Raw genomic sequence first — 20,691 nt, 5'->3', positions numbered from 1 at the left:
CACCAAACAGATCCTATCGGGCTGCTTCAGGACAACGATAGTATTGAGAGATTTGGCAGCGGGTTGCGTGTGCATCTCCTTTCCACAGCAACCTCTACGCTGTAGCTGTCCCTTCACGAACCTGCTGCCCACACCTTTGCTTTCCTTGTTCCTGGTCTTGCTCAGCTCTGTGGAGCTTTCCTCAATATTGGCTTTTCTGACCTGGTGTTACCTGGTGTCCTCAGGCTCTGCCTCCCCACCTGGGCAGTGGTACAATGCAGAGTCGATATTACTAAGAAGAATCTGAAGCCAAGTGTTACATAAGAGCAGCTATTTTTGAGTGCAAAAATTAGATTTCTGGCTTTACTGCTCAATGTTTTACAGCAGTGTAACCTATGCATGTGAAAATGGATCGTGATGTTCATTCATGGAATTTTGAATTTCTTCAGGGATATATTGATAATAAACATTTCTCAAGCTTTCCATGCTGCTGTCTGTGTTTGAATTATGTGGTGTATTAATACTTTGTTACACAAACAGTGTAATTCAGTATCTCAAGCTGACATGAGAATGCTGGGTTATTTCATAGTAGCCACACTCTGGAGAATTATTATCCTTATGTGTAAGGAAAACAAATTTGACCAGGCATTGTAATAGTGTGTAATTGACTGTTGATGAGCCTTAGAAGAGGTGATTAAACCAGATTCTCACCAACCACATAAATCCTTCCCTACAAAAGAGAAATCCCCCAAACCTCAAAAGCCAGATGAAGGAATCTTTATTGTTATGCTAATGGTGTATTTGGGAAGGAACTGCAGTTTATTATTGAGGCTGCTCAAGTTGCACTTTCCATGTAGTAAGCTGAGACTTGCAGTTACCACGGAATACCAACTGTCAGTAAAATTAGGAAATTTTGGCAGCGGATTTCTGTGGAACTATTTATAATACACCTTTTATTCATTTTGATATAAAAGCTACTCATATGAAATGCTCTGAGGCTTTCAGAGGACTAAAGATGTCAAGTATCTTACTAAGAAGCTACCAATGTCTTTTTAATATAGTGGAAACATTTGTTAATGTCTCTTAAGTTCATTATTGCGTTGTGGGATAAGAATATTCATCTAAATACGGTGAATTTTGAAATGCTTCATGTTTCTCTCGTTTCTTCCAGTAAGGTCATTTTTCCTATATCATGGTCCACTTTCCCTTCTCTTACAAGGTTTTGTTGTAATATTGCACTGTTGAATAAATATTCTGAAAAATGTTCTAGTCCAGTTTGTGTGATAGTCAGGGGCCCAGTTTCTCATTTGGGATAAGTTTACTGTTTAAAACTGATTCTCAGTCTTGCTGTGAATCTTTGTGCTGGAGGCATGTCCTGCAGCCTGCCTCATGTGTGGGTTGTTCACAAGGTGCATTTAAATTGGTAATTTCCCACATGCATGCAGTAAATACAGCCTGCTGCAGACTGGCATTCAGAAGTTTAAATGAAATTACAGGAGTTAGTTTTCTGTTAGCTAAATTAGCCATCTGTCATCTATGATAATATCTCATAGGCAGGCACAAAGTCCCTCTAATAATCCAACTTTTCTTAAGCCTTAGGGCATAAAACTATGAAGCAGGGAAAATGTTCTTCAAGCACCACTGAACTGGTGTGTGAGAAACTGGGAGCTTCCTGAGATATTAGGATGGATCCATGGGAAATGAGCATCTGTGTTACTGGCTGATGCTTGGGGGGCCAGGGAATGGTGGGGACCCCAATTCTGCCATCATTTTGGGACTGAGTGGGATGTGGTGGAGGGAAGAAACATCATAAATACTGCTGTGTTGGCAAAGGTGGACGGGAACCTGATGGTAAGTTGGGGCCAAAGGACTCTGGGCAGGCTGAGAATTTTACCTGAACCTTTGGCTTTCTGTGTTTTATTCTGTCTTAATCTTCCCTGTGAGTGTGGCAAGACACTGGCCCAGGTTGCCCAGAGAAGCTGTGGCTGCCGCCTCCCTGGCAGTGTTCAAGGCCAGGTTGGATGGGGCTTGGAGCAACCTGGTCTGGTGGAAGGTGTCCCTGCCCGTGGCAGGGGGGTTAGAACTAGATGGTCTTTAAGGTCCCTTCCAACCCAAACCAGTCTATGATTCTTTCTTCCTATGCATCTATGTGTAAGCCCTGCTGCACTGTACGTGCAGGTGGGAAAAGCCTTGTGTACCAGAGGGCATCCAAGGGAGATAAGCTGAATTTATTGTGGTGGGAGACTCTACCATTTCTTAATGTTCTCCCTGGGGAACCCAGCCCTTTTAGCTGCTGACAGCAGGTAGCAGAAGGATTACAAGAGATGTCTTAATAGCTTTGCCTGTTTCAAAGGATTGTACTGATTTACTGCTGCCGTGCCCTGCTAGGAGGCTAGGGTGGAGGTTGCTGCCCCTACCCTCTTCTTGGGGCATCCTGATTGGGCTCCATCTTGCTCAAACTAGGACACAAAGAGGTAAGCTTTGAGCAACAAGGCAGCAGACCAGGCCTATCTCTTGGCTGTGGCTGCTCCTTCACAGACAAGGAAATGGATCTGTGGGGCTCATCTTCTGCTACGGTCCAGTTCAAGATCAAATGGTTTAAGTGAAAGCAATGATATAGATGTAAAGAAATGGAGTTTGGACTGGAGGAACAGCATTGACAGCTTGGGGACTATGGTGCTAACTATCGCTGATTTTCTGTCTATGAAAGAGCTTCTCCAGTTATTTTTCTGACCCTTTCCTCCACTTTGTCAGCTGAGGAATGCAGAATGCTTGTTCAGGTGGCCACCATGAGAAGCGAAGGGGTGGCCATGTAGGGTATCTCTTGAAAATCATCCCGGAGGTGCCCCCTCACAGTCACTTCTGCAACAAGATTTTTGACTCCTGGTGATGTCTTTGATGTGTAACTGGGCCTGCATGGGATCCATGCAGTTCTGTCTAGGCTGTGCTTGTTGAACCACCTTGTTCTGTGCCAGATTATTATCCTTAATATTATAAATCTAAATCAAGACTACTCAATCTCCTCAGGTGACATGGTAGAGGCTGACAGGAACTCCCTGAATAACCTGGCTGTTCAGTTTGCAAAGGAGATGATCTCTCTCCAGCAAATGGTCATGGCTTGGTTGCCTTTGGTCTTTTCTCTCAGGTGTCTTTAACCTTGAATGACATTGTTGTCTTTCCTTGGCAGACCATGAGACTTCCACTCAATCTCTTGCTTTTGAAAGTTATTTTTTGAGCATAAAGCCCAGCTTGCTCCAGGAGTGTGTGTGTTTGGTCATACAGACAGGCAGGTGATGCCCTTTTCTGGAGAAATATTTGTGTAAACCCAGGGTCACAGGTTAGTTAAAATAAGGTAGAACTTACTACTCTGGGAAATGAGTCGGGGCTGGAGCATTTCAGGTGGAGAAGTGATGGTACTCCAACATCTGGAGTTTAGACCTCCCTCTTATTGTATGGTTGGTTAGAGCAGCAGTGCTGCTGGTCCCTTCACAGTGGTGTATGAGCACACACAAAAGGAGAAGACATCTGATACTATTAAGCAGAGTAATTTTAATGAAAATGAGAAACAGTGAGGAAGAGAAAGAATAAGGTTGCAGTTTTACAAAAGGGTATTCAGCAAGCAGCATGTGTCTGATGTTGGATGATGCTCTCTCCTTCTGGAAATGGTGGAGTTTGAGAGTCCAGACATGTTTCTCGCTCAGAGAGTTGCTTGTAAATCATGTTCACTGCCAGATGAGGCACAGCATGGATATATACCAGGAGCTTCTCTACTAGTTCTCATCTTTGAAGTTTATAGCTGAGCAGAGTGGACTTGTTCATGATGGTTGCAGAAACTCCTATTACTGTGGCAATACAGTGTCTGTGAATTAACTTAAAAGGCACTTTACTCACACCTGAAACTCTTGCTTTACTCCATCAACATGCTGTAAAGATGCCTCAGTACTTGCTGTAATTCAAGTTACCCTTTAGTTGAAGAAACAGGAGATATTAGAGAGGATTATGTATGGGGTAGTCTTATGCAGCCTGGCACCCACATGTCCCACTGAACTCAGCCAGAGGCATGGGTGCTCGGCGTTTCTCAGCACCATAACCTTAGCCGTGAATCCGTGTCCTGCATTTCATTTCTTGGCTGCTATTTCTGCTGGTTTAGCATGGATAGCAGTTTAGAAGCCGTATCTGTTGCCAAAACGAGAAGAGAAGGGGTAGCCATACCCAAATCCATACAGGTCCCCAAACCCATAACAGTCCCCATAACCAATCAAGCCTCTGTTCCCATACAGGTTCCCAAAGCCTCTGTAGCCATATGGGCTCCCGAATCGGTACTGGTCACGGAAGTAGCCATACGGGCTCCCAAATCGGTAGCCATTCAGGCCCCCAAAACCATAGAAGTCTTGATAGCCGAATGGGGAGTAGCACCCATCATCACAGAAGTCCCTGCAGAAAGTCATTGTTCGTTGATGGAGGTAAACCTGAAACACACACCCAGAAGTGAGGTGAGTTTATGGGCTGCTGAAGGCAGGAGGAAAGGCTCGAAGCTTGGACGGAGCTGAGGAAATGCATCTCACTCCCTCCTACAGGTCTTTTTCTGCCTCTTAACCATCTTGTTTATTTTTCTAATCACCTGAATCCCAAACAACTTTTCTATTTGTTTTCCCTCAACTTTTGAAAATGACTGACTATGCCTAGAAAATATGGGTTTTACCAACCGAGAACTGAACTTCCCCATCCCAGAAGTTAGAGAAATTTGAATAAATTAAAGAAAAATGTCAGTTCAGATACTGATGCTTATTCAGATGAGACCAACAGCCTGTCCCATGCATCCCCTTATCTCCCGTAGTGCTGCGAGCCACTCAACGTGGCATAAACCCAAAGCATGCAATGAAATGGAGGAATTTCCTTCCAGGATGTCTACTCAAAGTAGTAAAATTTTCATAAAGTGTTTCTCTAGGGATTTGAATTCCCAACACCTAATGAAAATAATCTGGAACAGGAAATTGCTTGAGTTCAAAATTGTAGCAGTAAACTCTGAATTTTCAATTCCTTAAAGCCTACTATTAAATAACCGCAGGAAGAGCAAAAAACATTTCAGTGAAGGAATTCCTTGATGTTGCAGAGAATTTTACGTTTGGGATTAGCTCCAAATGACAAAAAATTGCTTACAGAATGTCTACGTATGCATCGACACGTTACATATGTCATATATGTATACACCAGTGCATTTTTCATATATATATCCACATGCACACACACAGATATTTACACAAACATCATATATACACGCAAATATACGTATATCAGAAAGAGAGCATAGTCAGTATTGACTTACCCGGTTCACCGAGGGGAGTAGCTCGAGAGAAGTGAATAAAATTTCGGCGCTGTGGGTCCGTATATATACCTTCTTCAGCTCAGGTGTTAGTTATACAACATATCTTGTTGCATGCATTAGTGCTTCAATTGATGTAATTGGAGTCAGTGATTTTCATATTTTCGAAGTTTGATGTTATGACACACGTGTAATACCTTCAGAATTTCTTTCATCTTAAAACAAGAAGAAATGGGCTCAGCACATTTCTAGCAAAATCGCGTGGAATTCTTTGTAGTTGGACGGATGGGAATAATTTTGGGAGATGTTTAGACCATTAGTGGTTGCGCAATCTGCTTGTGGGTACTCCGTTCGCTTGGCTTTTGCATCTATGGTGCAACGTGCAGGGGAGAAAAGGAGTAGCCTTGTCTTTGGTGTGCCGAAACGTAGTAGTGCTTCTACTCAGCATCATCATGAGCTGTACGTACAGCCAGTGATACTGGTGGGGATCTCTTGCCAGCAGCTTTGTTTGATGTTTTTGTTTAATCTCAGGTTCTACAAGAGTGATTTTGAAGAAATTTTTCGTCTGCCTTATGAATTCTCCCAAATATTTCTTCCTATTTTAGAAGAGTTTTTTTAATAGTTTTTGATTTTCATAAAACATATAGTGCATCACCTTATTAGGACTTAGAAACAAGAGACCTTGATGTGTCTTGTAAGTGACCATATTATTAAATCTGGGGGTGTCTTTCGGTGACAAACTATTAATATTTAAATACTGCAACACTTTGCAAATTGAGAACATTAATGAGTGTTTATGAAGTGCTTTGGTATTCAAAATTCTGAGGAAGCCTCAACATCCTGCTTGCTCATTATTACCCTTATTTTATATTCAAATTAATGCCAGAAATTAGGTGAAGGTCATACAAGGAGTTCTGCAGTCAGCTCCAGCATTCCTCACTGTTGTGCCGTATTTGATACATGGGGTTGATTCTTTGCGAAGAAAATATTAACATGGTTCCTTGGAAAACAACATTTAGTACATCTCAAAATTGTTATAATTTCTTATTTTCCAGACCAAGTTTGTACTTGTATTCTCCACTTTGTTCTGCTGAACTCACGGTCATGCCCTCTTGTGAACTAAATGCTGTAGTCATATTTCTGTTGAAAACATTCCTTCTGCTCATGCAGCAGCATGACTTTCATTCACCATGAACACTGGGGAGGAATGTTATTAAGATTTATTTGTACTTTGTGCTGGTCCTGTTTCCTAAAGTTGTTATGTAGTTTAATATAAAATACCTAAATATACATTTAAATTTCCTTTAAACAGGGAGCCTGTGCCGCGGTGCATCAGTGTTTCTAGTGAACAACAGATATTTTTAAATGTGTGGGAAGGTTTTCCTTTTTTTACTGAAAATTTCTCTCTCTCCAACGGCTTTGGGAACTTACAAATGCTTTTATATTCTGTAAAAATAAACTTCAGTTTTGACAGTGAAGACAATAAAATGGTATCAGGAATGTAGTTGGCCCAGAAAATTTTAAGATGAAAGAAACCTGTAATATATGTGACATATGGGAGGCTGGGAACACACTAATAATCCCAAACAATGAAGAAAATTATATTAATTGAAGATATGACGTGTACAGGCAAATTTGTTTTGCAACCAATAAGGTTACAAATCTTTTGAACACACAGGGCGTCTTAGATAAGCCAGGCAGGCAACGAAACAGTATAAAAAGGGCTCGGAGCTCTAGGCTCCTCATCAGCTCTCTTGCCTTCCTCCTCCTGGTGAGCTCGGTAAGCCTTTTCTCCATTGAGTCTCTTCATAAGGATTAGAAATTTCGGGCTTAATAATTTTAAGTTAGGATTGTGGCTTCTCTGAAATGTGAGATTTCTCTGTACTTTGTACCTGTGCTTAATGCGCTGCAGGAACTGGTGGGTTCAAGTTTTTAAAGCTGGCGCTGAAACTTTCCTGGTCCTGTCGGTACCCGGGGTGTCTGGCTCCCTGATAAGGATCGCTGGCTGTTAGGGCTGCAGAGCTCGAGAAGGGTTTCCTCACCATGGCCCTCAGTGGGTTCTTCCATAAATTTTCTATTTTATTTTAAGGGAGGTCTTCAGGTCTGTTGGCAGGACAGCAGATGTTCTCGTGTGTGCTAACACGCCGTAATTTCTTGCATGTGCTGTCAGCATTTCCAGATGCCGATCAAAATTAGTGTAAATTACTGAAATGGGACTTGGAGCAATGGACCTAAAAGCTGAAATGTGTTATCATGGTGAACATCAGATGCTTTCAGCTTTCTTGAAGACTTTCTTGAAGGATTTGGGAATGTAGAGCTCTATGCAAAGCTCATATCCTAAAAGAAATTTAGGATTGTTAACTCCTAACAATATTCTCTAAGAAAAATCCTGACACAGCAGCAAAGAGGTTTTGATTGGTAACAGGTATATTACATAGTCAGCGCTTTCAGTAAGCGAGAAAGGAAATTAAATGGTTTTCAAACAGTGGGTAAATGAGAAAATGATAGAAATGGGATGTAACAAGGAGCTGAGGAATTTGGTCATAATTTTGTTTTTGTCCCTGGTCTTACGGGGCTGGTGAAGAATTCTGTGGGCTCCGAGACTGTTACTGGCACTGGAAGTATTTATTACTTTTGCTTCCCTCCCTGCTGCTGCGTTTCAGGTTTGCCTCCTTCGCAGAAAGATGACTTTCCTCCAAGGCCAGTGCGATGATGACTGCTATTCTCCCTGCAATTACGGGAGCCTGTACGGCTACCGAGGCTACGACTGCGGGAGCCCCTTTGGCTACCGGGGCCTGTACGGCTACCGGGGCCTCTACGGCTGTGGGGACCGGTACGGCTACGGCGGTCTGTACGGTTACCGGGGCATTTATGGCTCTGGGGACTGCTATGGCTATGGGGGTCTGTATGGTGGCTATAGGGGCTTCTACGGCTCTGGGGACTGCTATGGCTACCCAGGCTTTTTCTCCAGCCGCTACGGCTACCCCTTCGGTTCACGATATGGCCAAAGGTTTGGCTATGGCAGCTGCTACTCCTGCTAAACCCAGTGGGACCGTCCCTGAAATGAAGATCAACCCAGGCCTGGCAAGCATGGATTGACAGCGAGTCTTGGCAGCAGCGGTCCCTGATGTGCAGAGCCCTGGTGACAGCAGCCACCCTTCCCACTCCACGGAGGCTTTGAGTGCCCTGTGCTGCTGTTGAACTGTTTGTGATGATTTATGTTTATTGTGCTCTGTGTCTCCTTGCTCTCTTGCTGCCCAAACTCTCCTCTTGATCACAAGCTTGCTTCTCCTTGATAACTGCGGTTCTTTGTAAACGGGCTTTTATGTTGTTTTGTACATCGTTGCAACGATTAACTCTGAATGAATGGTATAGTTGGGGTGTAATGTGTCTTTGGGAATGTAGTCTTTCCGTTCTGTATGCCTTTACAAGTATATCTGCCTTTCACTCATATTAAAAATTATGCTGCATCAATACTGTATTTCTGGTTTTATTTTTCACTCGCATTTCTTAAATATCTTGAAGTGAATAGCATCACACAGATTTGGTGACAAGGTTATTAACTTCATGTACTCAAGGATTTGCTTGTAGACACTTGCCCTTCTCAAGCTGAGAAATGTGGACTTTTGCAGCTGCAAAAAACTTCATCTCTATCTCTGGTTCTGCATGTTTCTACAACTCCAGGCTTTCATTTGGTGTATTCCAAATAAATGGTTCATTTAAAATGCTTTAGTTCTGCTGTTGGGCTAATGTGATGTGATGAGGACATGATCCATCACTGGCTGTGATCTGATATTGAAGAGGTCGTAGGTAGCTGCAAATGTGTGGGCTCATCAGGTTTTTAATTTTGATATAAGTTTCTGTTTTATGTAGTATCACACAATCATTAAACAGCCCATGTTGGAAGGGACCTGGAAAGATTGGGGTTGAAAGATTAGAGGTTCCCTGATGGAGAAGGGGGAGGAATTTGCCCTTTGCAGTGTAAATAATTTGTAGGAGAAATGGCTATCTGTTGGCCAGCACCTTGGAGACACAGCAGCAGGGCATTTGTGTCTGGCAGTTCAGGGAAGTTTGTGTCTGCTAAATTGGAACATGATAGGAAATTGTGGCTCTGGAACAAGAACATTTGAATTTGGTTTCCAGGAACAGGACAATATTCTGCTCACTTGAACATTTTTATACACTCTCTACAGAGGCCTAGGACTAATTCTTTTTCATTTTAAAACATAATTATGAAGACTATTACAGCCCTATTCTGCTGAAATATGTTAACCTTAAACCTGGTAATAGTTTCAATTAAGGAAAGGGAGAAATTGTGGCATTTCTTGAATTTCTGAGGGCTGGAAGGGAAGAAAAGAGCATATTCACTGGGACCAGGTGCTCTGCACATGGAGGGGTGTGAAGTGCTTTGCCAGCCCTAGGGACAGAAAATCCCTTCAGGATGCCAATATACTCTCAGTATATTCACAGAATCACAGAATCACAGAATGTTAGGGATTGGAAGGGACCTCGAAAGATCATCTAGTCCAATCCCCCTGCCGGGGCAGGATTGCCTAGACCATATCACACAGGAACGCGTCCAGGCGGGTTTTGAATGTCTCCAGAGAAGGAGACTCCACAACCTCTCTGGGCAGCCTGTTCCAGTGTTCAGTCACCCTCACCGTAAAGAAGTTTTTCCTCAAATTTAAGTGGAACCTCCTGTGTTCCAGCTTGCACCCATTGCCCCTTGTCCTGTCAAGGGATGTCACTGAGAAGAGCCTGGCTCCATCCTCTTGACACTTGCCCTTTACATATTTATAAACATTAATGAGGTCACCCCTCAGTCTCCTCTTCTCTAAGCTAAAGAGACCCAGCTCCCTCAGCCTCTCCTCATAAGGGAGATGTTCCACTCCCTTAATCATCTTCGTGGCTCTGCGCTGGACTCTCTCTAGCAGTTCCCTGTCCTTCTTGAACTGAGGGGCCCAGAACTGGACACAATACTCCAGATGCGGCCTCACCAGGGCAGAGTAGAGGGGGAGGAGAACCTCTCTTGACCTGCTGACCACACCCCTTCTAATACACCCCAGGATGCCATTGGCCTTCTTGGCCACACTGCTGGCTCATGGTCATCCTGTTGTCCACTAGGACCCCCAGGTCCCTTTCCCCTACGCTGGTCTCCAACAGCTCTGTCCCCAACTTGTACTGGTACATGGGGTTGTTCTTGCCCAGATGCAGGACTCTACACTTGCCCTTGTTATATTTCATTAAATTTCTCCCCGCCCAACTCTCCAGCCTGTCCAGGTCTCTCTGAATGGCTGCGCAGCCTTCCGGCACATCAGCCACTCCTCCCAGTTTTGTGTCATCAGCGAACTTGCTGACAGCGCACTCTAATCCCTCATCCAAGTCATTAATGAATATATTGAATAGAACTGGTCCCAGAACCGACCCTTGCGGAACTCCGCTAGACACAGACCTCCAACTGGACTCTGTCCCACTGACCACTACTCTCTGGCTTCTTTCCTTCAGCCAGTTCACAATCCACCTCACTACCCGATCATCCAGACCACACTTCCCCAGTTTAGCTGCGAGGATGCTGTGGGAGACCGTGTCAAACGCTTTACTGAAATTGAGATAGACCACATCCACAGCTTTACCATCATCTATCCACCGGGTAACATCCTCATAAAAGGCTATCAAGTTGGTTGAGCAAGACTTCCATGTCTTATTCATGTAAACTAGGGACAGAGGAAGGAAGACGACTGAAACTCATTTTTTTTTTTTTCATGCAGAGAAGTTTTATTGCAGTAAGAAAATGAGTTGGCACAGATACAGAAAGATTATAGTTTTGGGATACTGGAAAGAGCTACAGCAGCTGAGTCATCGCACTACGCTATACAGAACATTCCTTTTTGTTGAAGCTGTGTTGTTCATCCTTTAGGTGCTTGTAAATCCAGATCAAAGGAGAGACAGCCGTAATACTTCTCCTTTACATAGTCCTGCAGCACCTTACTGGAAGTAGTTATTGAAAATGCAGATGACACAAAAGCTAATTTTGCAGAAGTCCTTTAACATTACTGCAGCAACTGTAAGAAGCTTCTAATGAACTTCATTGTTCCCGTTGCTGAAGGGCTGTAAAGGAGTTTAAATGCAGGGGAATATCAAGAGAGAACTCACAGTTGAGAAAGACAGGAAGAAGCAGAGGGAAACAACAGCAAAAACACAAAGCTAGGAAATTTTAGAGAGCAGCCAAGCTCCTGGTTCTCAGTAACTTCAGTTGCTGTCACAGGTGCTCGGTGCCTCTGAGATTAGCCAGTCATCTTTGCTCGCTGGGTCGGGGTTGATTCTGGTTGCTGGGATGTGGCCACTGGGTTTAGCAACGGGGGTAGCAGCAGTCATAGCGGTAATTGCAGCAGGAAGGGTAGTAGCACTGGGTCGTGCACGTGGTCCTGTAGCTACAGCAGTCGTTGCAGTCGTACCTGCGCAGGTAGTTGCACAGGCCCTGGTAGTCGCAGGGGCTGCAGCACCTGGAGGTCTGGGAGTAGCACAGGCTGTAGCACGGGTACCTGTAGCCGCAAGACATCTTGGTGTGGTGGAGGGAGGCAGGCAAACCTGAAACAAAGCAGCAGATAAAGGGTAGGCTCAGCTTGCAGAGCGCAAATATACATCCAAACGTATGCGTTTGTGAGCGTTTGGTGTCCAAGCCCCCCGCACAGGCAGCTGAGGTTGATCCTGACAGCTAGTCTGCGGCTCAGGATATGCACATGTAGGTGTCCTAATGTCTGACCTGAATCCTACATGGCATTTTCAAAAGTTCTCAGAAACGTTCATACACAACGTGACAAGTTCATTAAAGTCAACCCCCTTGTCTGGTTTTAATCTCGGCATGTAAACTGTTCCTTTTCCTATTTAACATTGGTTCATACGCCTTGTTAGTGCCAGTTCTAGCAAGGACACTGAAAATACTCCGCTGGGCAGTGAAGAGCTGAGGTTTAAACCCTGTATTGCTACAGATCAGAGCTGCTCCAGTGACTTCAGAGAGACTAAAGCAATTCATGTGACCTGTCCATATTCATGATTGCAACATCTTTCCATCAAAAGCCATTTCCACTTTGCGTAATATACGGTTCTGCCCATGAAGCAAAATTTCAGCGTTAAGTATCACCAAGCGAAGAAAGAAAATTCCTGTTCCATTTAAAAAGCCGAAGAAGTAGAGCTGTTGCTTTCTCTCATGTGAAGAAAAAACTTCTTACTAGGCTTCACATCTTACCAATGATATCTGAATGTTCATTCATCAACGTCCCCACTTTTTTTACTATACAGATTAAAAGCATACAGAATAAAATACTTCTACTATCGTTATGTATCAGCGAATGCTAGTAAAGGGCTTATTCCCAAGTTAAAGGAATCTCTATGAGAACAGGATCTCAACTTACCAATATCACCGAGGAGAGTAAACCAAGAGGAGCGCTGTGAGGAGTGTGGGGTTGTGAGTGCTTTTATACGGTTTCGTTGACCCGTGGAAGCCAGTGAAATTCTTCATGTGCTTCCATTGCCTGTTAGTCACAAAACACATTTCAGAAATACATCACTGGTCCAATTGCTATAATTGTTTTCCTCCACATTTAGGACAATTTTCAAATTCCTCTAGTAGTGCGTTGTGAGTCCACCCTGTGAGATTCTTCAATCTTAACACTTTCCAGGACAAATGGATCTCGGGGAATTCACCCAAAGGACAATAGGGAATGAAACTGGAGGATACACAGAACAGTTCCAGCTTCACTGCCTGCCTAGCTGGGGCGTCCATAGGCTGTTTCTTTGTGTTATGCCCCTATAAGGGAGGTGGATACTGCACATTGCGGGGTGACGTAAAATACCCAAGGAGGAAAGAGGCATTATACCACGTGCTTAAGGCTTTTACCAAACATATTGATTCACTTCCGTCACAATTAATGACAAGCGTTCCATTGATTCCTTTAGGTTCTTCTACTGTCTATAATTTGGCATACGCATGATGAGAAGTTCAGGCCAAGGCACGGGATCAATTAAATGAGTGTCTGAGCAATGCGTCTAAGCTTATGGTCTGTTTTTTAGTTTTTTCTCTCTCTTTTCTGGATGAAATTATTAGAAAATCTTGCTTGAATCAATGTCTCGTGATACCACACACTTACGATATACTTATATGAGAGAGATATATAAGATACATATATGCATATATAATACTGGAGCAAGTATTGCTGCAGGATCTGGTAGTACAGGACAAATCTGTGTTTCCAGTTGGCCTGCCACAGGGACTGTAGTAGAGAAAAGGGGGAGAGCAGTCTCTTAGGAAGGCTGTGGAAGCCAGTAGGATGGAGACCGTGCGTCCCTGACCGGTGGGAAGCATTTGGTGGGGAGGGTACCTGGAGACCCTACTAGCAGTGAGGTGGCCTACGAAGCCCCCTGCTTTGCGATGGGCTTTAGTGGAACAAAACCACCGGTGAAGTGCTACAAGTTGCCCACTTCAGAAGTGGTTTTCCTAAGCTGGGAAAGGAGAAATCACTCATTTGATTTTTTTGTGGTGGTGTTATCCAGTGAGATATGACTGTATCTATCTCTGCCAGTTTGCACCATGTGAGGATGACGACTGTAAAGCCTTAGTTTTAATAAAAACACACATGGCTTAGCCCAGGGGTTCCCTTCCCCATTCTGTTGTTTATTATACAACATCGAGGCACCTTTCAGTAACAAACCATTAATATTTAAATAATACAAACATTACTGAAGTAAGTCTTTAATGACTGTTTTGGATGAGCATTGATACCATAAATTCTGATGAGGCTCAGCACTTCTAGAATGTCTGTTATTATCCTCATTTAATATGCAAATGAAGAATGGCTCACTGCAGTGAAGGTCATACAAGGAGGTATTTGCTGAGGAAAAATAAAAAGAAGTTCTTGACTTTATGTGTTGTGCTCTGCTCACTTTGGGAAAGCAGTGTTAGATGAGGTTCAAAACCAGCATCAATAAGATTTGCTGTAAAATAATATTTATAATTTTAACTTCTAAATATTCTGCTGACATCAGTGTTATAGAACTTAATTTCCATTTGCTTTGCTGATATTCTGAAAGAATTTTTTTATGGTATGAGCAGGTACAATGGCGAGGTATAGACTATGTGATTAATTTTCCCTCCCTCCTTTTCGTGTATGTATATGTGTGTAATAGTTACCCAAATGAATGTTGAACTGCTATAAATTTTCTGGGTTTTGTTAGTGAACCAGAATGAAAGGAAATATTAAAGGTATAAAATTAAAGTATTTTAGAAGAGGAGAAGAAAATACCTATTTTTTCTCAAATGCAAAACTCAGTTTTACAGGCACAAATAGGAGGTAAAGAAAAGTGGCAAAAAATATTTTTGCCTCCTTTGCTACTCTAGCAGTAGGGATTTTTGTTCTGTGAGGAAGAGAGGGTGCACTAGGTTTTATTTTTAAATGTATATTAGGTATATGTAAGTGTACAGAACTTTTTTTCCTCTAGGAAATCCTGACATAATTCAGGTTCCACACAAGTTTAATATGTTAAAAACCCTCAAATATATGAGTTTTGATTCTCAGTCATCTCTAATCTGAGTATCTGTCTTTATCTTGTCCATTTTGGTATCTCAATTTGGTAATTAAAACTGAGGGTGACCCAAAAAGTTTTAAGATGAAAGAAGCCTGTGACTTCTGCATTGTCATGTGGAGATGAGAACAGACTAATGATCCTTGACGTTGAAGAAACCAATTATATTAATTGAAGCTGTGACGTGTGTGAAAAAATTGCGTTTTGTTGCTGTTTGCGCAGGTGGGAAGTTCGTAATTTGTGAGCGAGCAGGCGGCCTGTGTCATGGCGGCTGAGGCCTGGACCCTCACGAGCAGCTGAGGAGCACTGAAAGGGCCAGTAAATGCCCTGGAAAGTCAAACAAGTGTATGAGATTTTTCAAAGTTACCTAATTGCTCAAAATTAATAGAATATTTTGATGTCCCAAATATTGAAAATCAGAAATAGAGCCTGGGAAATGTGAATTCACTACTGCAGGCCTTCTGTACCTACAAACAAACGTAACACAGGGAAGGGCCCTAAACAGACTTCAAGACACACAGCAGCATTCAGTCAGTAACTGGAAATATAATTTATAAAAAATCTCGTTACTTTCAGAAAGATGGAGTCAAATTCACAGAGGAGAATATATTAAGACATATAGTTAAGAGCCCTGACTCACGAGAACATGGCAGGTTTAAGCGTGTTAATCCCTGTAAGATTTCAATTGCTTTTTGTCATCTTAATTTGTCAAACAATTATTCCTACATTATTCCTTCATTTTCTGTATTTTTCCAGCTGTACTGTGGTAGATTTTATATCAGAACTAACATAAATATTTTAAAAGTGTGTATTAAAAAGAACTTCTGAAAAAGTTAATGAAAAACGTTGATATTTTCTCTCAAGATGGACGTTTCTATTTTCTTTTTAACTTTTATCATGTGCAGAGTTATTTCGTCTCCTATCACATCAGCAATAAGATTATATAGAAATAATACATGTAATTCTAAATACATACAAATAGGTTATATTTGTGTGTGCTTGTGTGTGTACATAAAAAAACCCATAATTTCTTGAGATGTGATCCACTTTTCCCAATTTCTTTGGACAACATGCTGTGACTGACAATATTTATTGAAAAAATTCTAGTAGTTTCTTTTTTTTTGAAATAATGAAGGGTATTTCATATAAGTTGAAATATTTTTCTTATTTTTTGCATTATTTACAAAATTTAAATCTGAACATCTTGAACAAGTGAAAAAATAGACAGTACTAATTGAAAGACAAATAATTTCCAATTTCTTTGTGTTACTCTGAAATAGGAAAGTATGATATAGTGCATCAACTGATAACTTCTCTTAAACATTTAAAACAAATTTATGCATAAACCAAGGCTACTTTTAAAAAAAAATGAATACTTTCAGATGCTGAATTTGCACTTCATGACCAGTTGAGGCAAACATTGATTTGCGTTTTTAGATTGTTAGATCAGATGAGAACATTTTCGGTGAAAGGAAATTGATACAACAGTTCAGAACAGTGAACATGAAAAGCCTTTGTTAGTAGGTAATTTGCCTGAAATAATTTTCCAGATGTACCCAGTGTGTTACTGTAGACCAGGATGGTGAATTTTCAAAGCAGGGCTTGATGGATGTTTTTGGCAGCTCACCCAGGGTCTCATGGGCTTATTTTCTTCACATTTCTCTTTTGCAGTCTCCTCTGCCAACCTCTTGAATAACCTGTTGAATAAGTGTCCAGGTTCTGCTTCATTTTTCTGCTCTGCTTTTACATGGATCCAAATTCACAGGAATCTCAATTCCTCTGGGGCTCAATCGCACCTGGCACTTACGGGATGAGGCAAGAAACCCTACAGCCATCCCATCCCTAATGGTCTACCCATCAGGGAAACATCAGTGCCAAAGTCCATCATTCTGCTTCCTGCATGCCGATCGGTGTTTGCTGGAGAGCCAAAGCTCCTGCAGACTGGGAGGAGAAATATTTCCTGTTGGAAATCACTTCCAAAACTCAATCTTCTTGTGGCTCCAGCCTGGGAACCGTCCCAGTAGGTTCATCCCTTCGTCATCAAGCTGACAGTCACTTTTACTTTAAGCAACTCTTCTCCCTCCCTGTCACGTGCTCTCCTGTTAATTACGGGGAAGAAGAGGCTTCCCCTTGAAGCCTTGCCTTATCTGGAGTCTGTGTGCTTCTCATCTGCCTTTGCATAACACTTTTTCCTCTTGGCGAGGGCTGGCAGACGCTGGCGGGATGTGGGCCCAAAAGCCAGCCCGGCCAAGGCAGCCATGGGAAGGACTGAGCTCACGGCTCACACAGAGCCAAGCAAAGTCATCTCTGGTGGAGAAACGGCAATGTTTGAACTTTAATATGGGTAGGGAAGAGGTGAATGTGAGCTCCCGTGTGTCCTTGTGTCAGTGATCTATTTCAGAGCTGCAGAAAGCTTAGGCAGTCTGAAATTTTGTGTCTCTTTTAGTGCATTTCCAATCTTCAAATGTAGCATCACTTGGGCTGGATGTAGTCAGCAAGTACTCATTTAATTTTCTTACATCTTCACATTTCTAAGCTGATATTGTGGAAATAAGCAGTGTTTTGGTGTGTTTGGTGGAAGAGGGGCAGAGTTAGGACACAGCGGATGTGAGTCTTCAGGACTGTCTTGGAGGAGACATAAATCAAGGTGTTCAATATGTCCTCAGTCACCTCAGAGTCTACAGGATGCTTAAAATTGCAGATCTGAAAAGCTAGTGCCTTTTTTTTTGCCATGTGTGAGGTAAATAAACAGTAAAGTCAAATATAAAAGAAAAAAAATTGAAATATAACAGAAAGCAGTACTAGGATGCAAGATCTTTTAATGAGAATAAGAAGCACTGTTTGCAGCAGTTACAGCTTGTAGTAGTACAGAATAGGAGTATCCAGAGATTCATACATTCTTTAAACAAAGAGTTACTACATTTCACAGCAGATGCTTTTGACACCATGGTAGTGTTTGGTGAAGAGCAACAAAGGCTATGAAGGAAGAGTTGACCCTAAAAGCAGGTTATTTGAAAAAGCTGCAGACATTGAAGAGAGATGCTAAGCTCTCAGGACTGTTCCTGACCGCAGTCGCTGTCACGGGAGCTTAGCGAAGGTAAAATTCATCCAGGAGCCGTAAATCACTATTTTGCCTTTCGTTTCCTATCTGGTCATTACACGGCTGGGTTTACCAGCGGTAGCAGGGGTAGCAGCTCCCATAGCTGTATCTACGGGTGTAGCAAGAGTAGGGGTAGCAGTAGCGGGAGGTGGGGCAGCAGTCCTGATCACACCACAGATCCCGGTAGTCGCAGGGGCTCCGGCAGTCGTAGCTCCGGCAGCTGTACACGGACCTGTAGTTGCAGGGAGAGTAGCAGGGCTCCTGACACCTGGTCTGGTAGCAGAAAGTCATCTTGATGCGATGGAGGGAGGCGAGTCTGAAACACAGCAGAAGAGGAGAAGATGAGGTCTGACCCAGAGACCAAGTGGCAGCTTGCTGCTTCTAGCAACCCCCATGTCAGCGTGGGAAAGAGGGAGAGAAGGGCAAGCACGGGAAGAACCAAACATCTCCATTCAAGGCCATACCCCGGCTCCTTCTTGCCCAACTCACTCCTTTCTGTTTTTCCCCCTTCTTTTCTCCGTAAAAATACTTTACGCTGCTTTTCTGGTTGCCGTTGCTTAGCATTGGCAGTCTGGACTCAGGTAGTATTTTAGAGAGGATATTGTTAGGATTAGGTTGTCTCTACCAGTGTCTGATGTTTCTCTAATAACCATAAATAAACAGACACTAATTCAGGAATTAATGAATTCTGCCAGTTTTTGCTCTTGAGACAAGCCGCTGCAGAAGAAATCCTCCCCTTGTGCAAGTCAGCAGTGCTCTACTGAAAAAAGCAGCTTGTTTGTTTGGACTTGTGTCCATGCCTTAATTGCTAGTTGAATATATACCTGCTTTTTCTTCAAAATAATTGAAAAAATGTAATGCATTGTCTGCTTCAAAATGCAGAAGGCTGAAATGCTTCAGTATATCATAAAATAAGGTAATTTCTCATAGCGCATGGCTAGATGAGACAATCTTCGAAGCTTATGTGGGCATCTTAATATCCCACTTTTAACAAAAAAGAATTGTACTGGCATGGCTGTGAAATCACAGCCTTTGCTTTTAAAGTCTAACTGCCATTTGTATAGCAATATAGTGAAAGAATAACATCTACACAGCAATAAAGACATTGTAGTAAGTCTGACTTACCAAGCTCAGTGAGAATGTAAGTCTGGAGATGCGAGTGAAGAGCCTTGGATTTCTCTCCCTTTTATATATTTATCTGACTAGGCCTACTGTGCTTCACACTCCTATTCATCACAAAACAAATTTACTTATGCACGTCATTCCTGCAGTTGATGTAATTGTTTTCCTTGGTTTGAGATTATTAGTCAGTTCTTGGCTTCCAAAAGCATGACATTGCATTGTAGTTTTCTTTCATGTTCAGACTTCCTGGGTCAATTATATTTGTGGAATTAGTGTGGTGAAATCTGAGTTATAACAGGAAAGGGAAGGAAGGACATTGAGAGCAGAATTGATGGACATTCTTAATCCCAGTTTTGGAGGAATTTGGACAAATTCCAGCATATGAAGCCTGCAGTGGCTCTGGATTGGGTTGAGGAAGAAAGAATTTCAAATTCTTTGCAGAAATAATAATCCCTAGAAAGCATTTGTTGTTTGTTTGTTTTTATTTCAAAATGGCATTTTTAGGTCAGAATATTGACATTATTTGTATTTATCATTTTGTTTGTATTATTTCCAGCTCAAAAGCAGAAGTCCAAGAAAGGTGTTTGAATTAGAGCACAAATCTGGTCTGTACCTTGCTGCAATCAATCAAATACGCGTGGACATGTTAATTGTATACTGTAACCTCCTGCAGGAAAGTCATTCTGTAGAAAATCCAATTTATTTGCTTGCTATGCTCTATCAATTATTTTTACCAAACTTCAGAAGAACAGTGGAAATATTTTTGAACAAGGTAAGGAGTCGGTGACCAGACTTTGTGAGAACCATAAAGCGGGTAGAAATCAATAACAAATCTAAAGACTTTAAATAACAGAAATAATGATATTTGAAATTTCCAGGCTTTGCACCATATATGAAATAAACTTACAAACTTAGTCTTCTGGAAAGCCAGCCCACATAAGGCAAATTTAATTGGATCCAGAAATATCTGCTTAGTGATTGTTTACACTTGGATCAGAAAATGATTCACTCGGGTTCATTATAAGGAATAAGATAATACGAACAGGAACGTATCTCTGTAATAACTGTAGTTTCCCTAGGAAGTCCCCCAAATGCTAAATCTGTTTTAACGTGACGTCTTCTTAATGTTGTTGAGGTGTTTAAGTTAATATTGTTAATGACAGTGAATAACGCTGAGCCCTGCGAATGAGACCTGGTAGAGCAGCAACATCGCAGTCTTCCCTGGTGACCTTCACCTCAAAACACTGCTGTTTACTCACACGTGAAGGAGGGATAATAACAGGCATGTCAGATGTTTTGGGCCTTTCTCTAAATTTTTAATATTAAAGCCTTCATTAATACTTATTAAAGATTTACCTGTACAAAGAGATTTATTATTTAAATATTAATACTATGCTACTGGAAAACACCCCAGTGTTATGTAACACAGTTTCTAAAAATGTCTATCATCATGTTATCCTGTTCCTATGCTTTACTAAGGTTGTAATTTATAGCTTCAGAATTGTGTCTTGGAAAGTTTTTTCTCTAAAAATACGTCATATACATACCATTTCAATGCATATGGACCAATTTTCTAGCTGAATCAATC

General features: G+C 41.9%; 2 protein-coding genes across 2 annotated transcripts; one reads left to right on the top strand and one right to left on the bottom strand.

The window, feature by feature from the left end:
- Positions 1-4,142: 4,142 nt before the first annotated feature.
- LOC137671528 (scale keratin-like) lies at positions 4,143-4,427 on the bottom strand. The gene has a single exon (XM_068415124.1). The coding sequence runs from the start codon at positions 4,425-4,427 to the stop codon at positions 4,143-4,145; it is 285 nt and encodes a 94-aa protein (XP_068271225.1).
- Positions 4,428-7,986: 3,559 nt separating this feature from the next.
- On the top strand, positions 7,987-8,343 carry LOC137671550 (keratin-associated protein 6-5-like). The gene has a single exon (XM_068415146.1). It carries the CDS (start codon positions 7,987-7,989, stop codon positions 8,341-8,343), a length of 357 nt encoding a protein of 118 aa, XP_068271247.1.
- Positions 8,344-20,691: the final 12,348 nt, after the last annotated feature.

The sequence above is a fragment of the Nyctibius grandis genome, chromosome 17 (assembly GCF_013368605.1).
Source record: "Nyctibius grandis isolate bNycGra1 chromosome 17, bNycGra1.pri, whole genome shotgun sequence".
Lineage (NCBI taxonomy): Eukaryota > Metazoa > Chordata > Aves > Nyctibiiformes > Nyctibiidae > Nyctibius > Nyctibius grandis.
Note: the sequence above shows the minus strand (reverse complement) of the source record. Positions and strands in the feature narration are given on the sequence as shown.

Excerpts from the sequence above, each read along its gene's own strand:
- LOC137671528 (XM_068415124.1), bottom strand. The coding sequence starts at position 4,427 with ATGACTTTCTGCAGGGACTTCTGTGATGATGGGTGCTACTCCCCATTC.
- LOC137671550 (XM_068415146.1), top strand. The coding sequence starts at position 7,987 with ATGACTTTCCTCCAAGGCCAGTGCGATGATGACTGCTATTCTCCCTGC.